The sequence below is a fragment of the Parus major genome, chromosome 1 (assembly GCF_001522545.3).
Source record: "Parus major isolate Abel chromosome 1, Parus_major1.1, whole genome shotgun sequence".
NCBI classification, from domain to species: Eukaryota; Metazoa; Chordata; class Aves; order Passeriformes; family Paridae; genus Parus; species Parus major.
In genome coordinates, this window is record NC_031768.1 from 72,977,732 (window position 1) to 72,980,528 (window position 2,797).

A 2,797-nucleotide genomic window follows, 5' to 3' on the forward strand; every position below is an offset into this window, starting at 1 on the left:
GTAAAACACTAAAATTTCAGCAACAGGTGTTTTTTTGAACAATGTGAAGTCTGACAATATATCCATCATATGAATTCCCTCTCCACATTACTTTGTCATCAATAATTGGCATGAACATTAAATGAAGCAAAAATAATTTTCACCTATGCAGATTGCCTCAGAAGCAATTGCATTAACTGGATGGTTATTCCATCCCTGCTAGGTAAACTTCAGTCCTGAGCAGAGGAGCAGTATTGCTGCAACAGTAGTTGCACACCTTCATGTGTCTTTGTGCTGGACAGAAAGGAGTCACACGGGATTCCCTGTTCCCAGAATCTACCTGTGCTGTACACAGACAGTATATCTCCAGAACTTCCCAAATAAAATACAGAGGGGCCAGAAATCAGACATGGGGAGTGTGGAAAAAAAAAGCAGGCATACATGGTCTGAAACAGGAGGTAGGGGTCAGGGGGAGGAAAAACCATTGCCTTTTCTGGGATGCAGGATTCCTTCTTGTCCAACATCTTTTCCACAGCAGTTTTTCTCCCTTCCCAATAGTTGCCTGCAAGCAAGCAGGTAAGGAGATGGGGGAGCTACAGAAAGCCATTGGAAGAGATGCTGCCTCTTACCAGCAAAGCTCTTTGATCCCACTGTCCCAGCCAATCTTGCCTTCTCCAGGTGAGCTTCCATGAATTCACAAGGCTGGGGGAAGAGGTGGGAGAGTGTTCTGTGTTCCACAGGGCACTGCAAGCATGTGAATGATTCCCTCTCCTGGACTGTCAGCATTTCCCTTGCCTTCTGCTCGTGGCTGTTCTGGCTTGTCCTTGCTTTGTCCATGTTCAGTACCTCGATGCCAGGACAGAAACCTCTGCCTCCTCTGTCTGTCTCTCCAACACTCTTTCTACCTCCTCAGGATGTTCCTGCTCCCTTCAACTTTCACCATCATCCATGAAAGCATGAGCTAGTGGGATGCCCTGTTTAGTGCTGCAATTTTAATGATGCTGGGATAATTGTTTCTCTTTTGCTTTCCAAGGCTTTTGGGCAAGGGACAAAGCAGAAAATGTTGCAAAGGGGTCTGGATCTTGGCACCAGGATCGGGTGCAGGGATTCAGGGTCCAGGTATGGTCAGTCTGGGATGACAAGTCACCAAAACAGGGCCCGCAGACCTAAACCTGTGTCGGGATGATGAATGCTGCCTTGGGTATCTCTGTTGTGACTCCCTTGGTAATTCAAGGCCAATTATTTCACTTATTCATAAATTAATTCTTATCATTGATTGTTGTCTGAGTTGTTTGCAATGAGGCACTATAGTCTCAACTTCAGAATGGCATTTTCTACAAGCAGTTGTATCTTTCCCTTGGATTGTTATATCCTATATAATACTCAAAACTTTGAAATATGGTCAAGGAAATCTGTCACTCAGAGTAAACAGGTGCTTCTGTCTTTACTCTGTGTACCTTAATGCCTGGACTATTGCACAGAGAAATGTCACTTCCTTGTTTCACAAGGGAAACTAATGCTTGTGGAGTCCTTGGATACCTCAGTGAAGAACACTATGGAAACTCACCAAGTAAACTGGACCTTTCTAACGAGGGTTTTAACAGCGTGTAAATAATAAATGGATCATGTCCCAAATAACTACCATTGTTTGTAGGTGGTGACCAGTTCTTGCTCTTAACAGCTATGATGGAGGTGAGGTGAGGGATGTAGGTCTGGATCAGTGTGTTTGTAGTCAAGCATACATACAGTTCAAAACCTCAGCAGAAGCACCTATTCATAACTCAGCAGGACAAGCCTCCAAGTTTCCACTACAAAGTACTCCCAGGTACAGGATATCTTGGGTTAACCCATGCCTAACCAGTGTTTCCCCCATACTCATCTGTTCCTGACAGACACCCCAGAGCAACCCATCAGCAAAGCTGCTGAAGCTGTGGCAGGACCAGAGCTGCCTCCCAAGTCATCACTTCACTGGTCAGTGGTGAGGGCTTTGGGACCTTGATTTGAAGGCTGATAATTGAAGATCTGAGCTTTTAAGGTGCTTCAAGATCAAATGCAGTAAAGCTCACGAGCACTTGGTGAACTTTGGAATATAAATGCAATCCAGAGCATTAATGCTGTGCTTAAAAGCTTTGCAGCATGAATTCCAGAGGTGGGTATGTAACTATAGACAACAGGATCTGTTTCACAGTAAATTCCCTGGATCAGCACAACTGCCTGTGAAGAGTTCTTGGAGAGAAAAGACTCTTCCTTGATCCTCTTTTCAAAGTGCAAATGTTCAGACTGCGGTGGCCAGAAGTAATTGCACATGGTAGCTCCAAGTAACCATCATTTATTTCTACCTTGCTCTGAACTGGAAGCAGATTGTAATTCCATGTATGGATTTTCTGGAAGAATATAGACTCTCTTCCATGGGTAATGGCCCCAAGATTTTTGTCAAAACAGGAGGCAAAGTCTACATCATCACATTGCCTGGCTCTGGGTGTGGATCAGGGTGTGATCTGCTGTTTATGAGCATGCACCTCAGAGTGATGGCTGAAGTATTTTCAACCAACATTCAAATTGCCTTAGGAGATTGGTTTGATATTGGAAAAAGGTGTTTACATAAATCCAACATTTTCAGATATTTTGACATCAAAGAAGGACATGGCCTCTCCTTTCTTTTCATCTTCCCCTTCACCTGTGTTCAGGATCTGTTATTAAAGTCCTTTATTTAAAAAATAAAGGGAACTTTGAATGATCTGGTACTTATCAAAATAATCTACAAATAATCTACAGTAGAGCTTCCTTCCTTCCTTCCTTCCTTCCTTCCTTCCTTCCT

At 43.5% G+C, this 2,797-nt stretch overlaps 1 protein-coding gene across 1 annotated transcript in view; it reads left to right on the forward strand.

Annotated features, from left to right (window-relative positions):
* Positions 1 to 563: 563 nt before the first annotated feature.
* LOC107210350 (vitelline membrane outer layer protein 1) overlaps positions 564 to 2,797 on the forward strand; it is a 10,164-nt gene continuing 7,930 nt past the window's right edge. Inside the window, exons 1-2 of the mRNA XM_015641129.2 lie at positions 564 to 657; positions 1,013 to 1,098. Coding sequence (XP_015496615.2) covers positions 564 to 657; positions 1,013 to 1,098 — 180 coding nt within the window. The remainder of the gene's footprint in view (positions 658 to 1,012; positions 1,099 to 2,797) is intronic.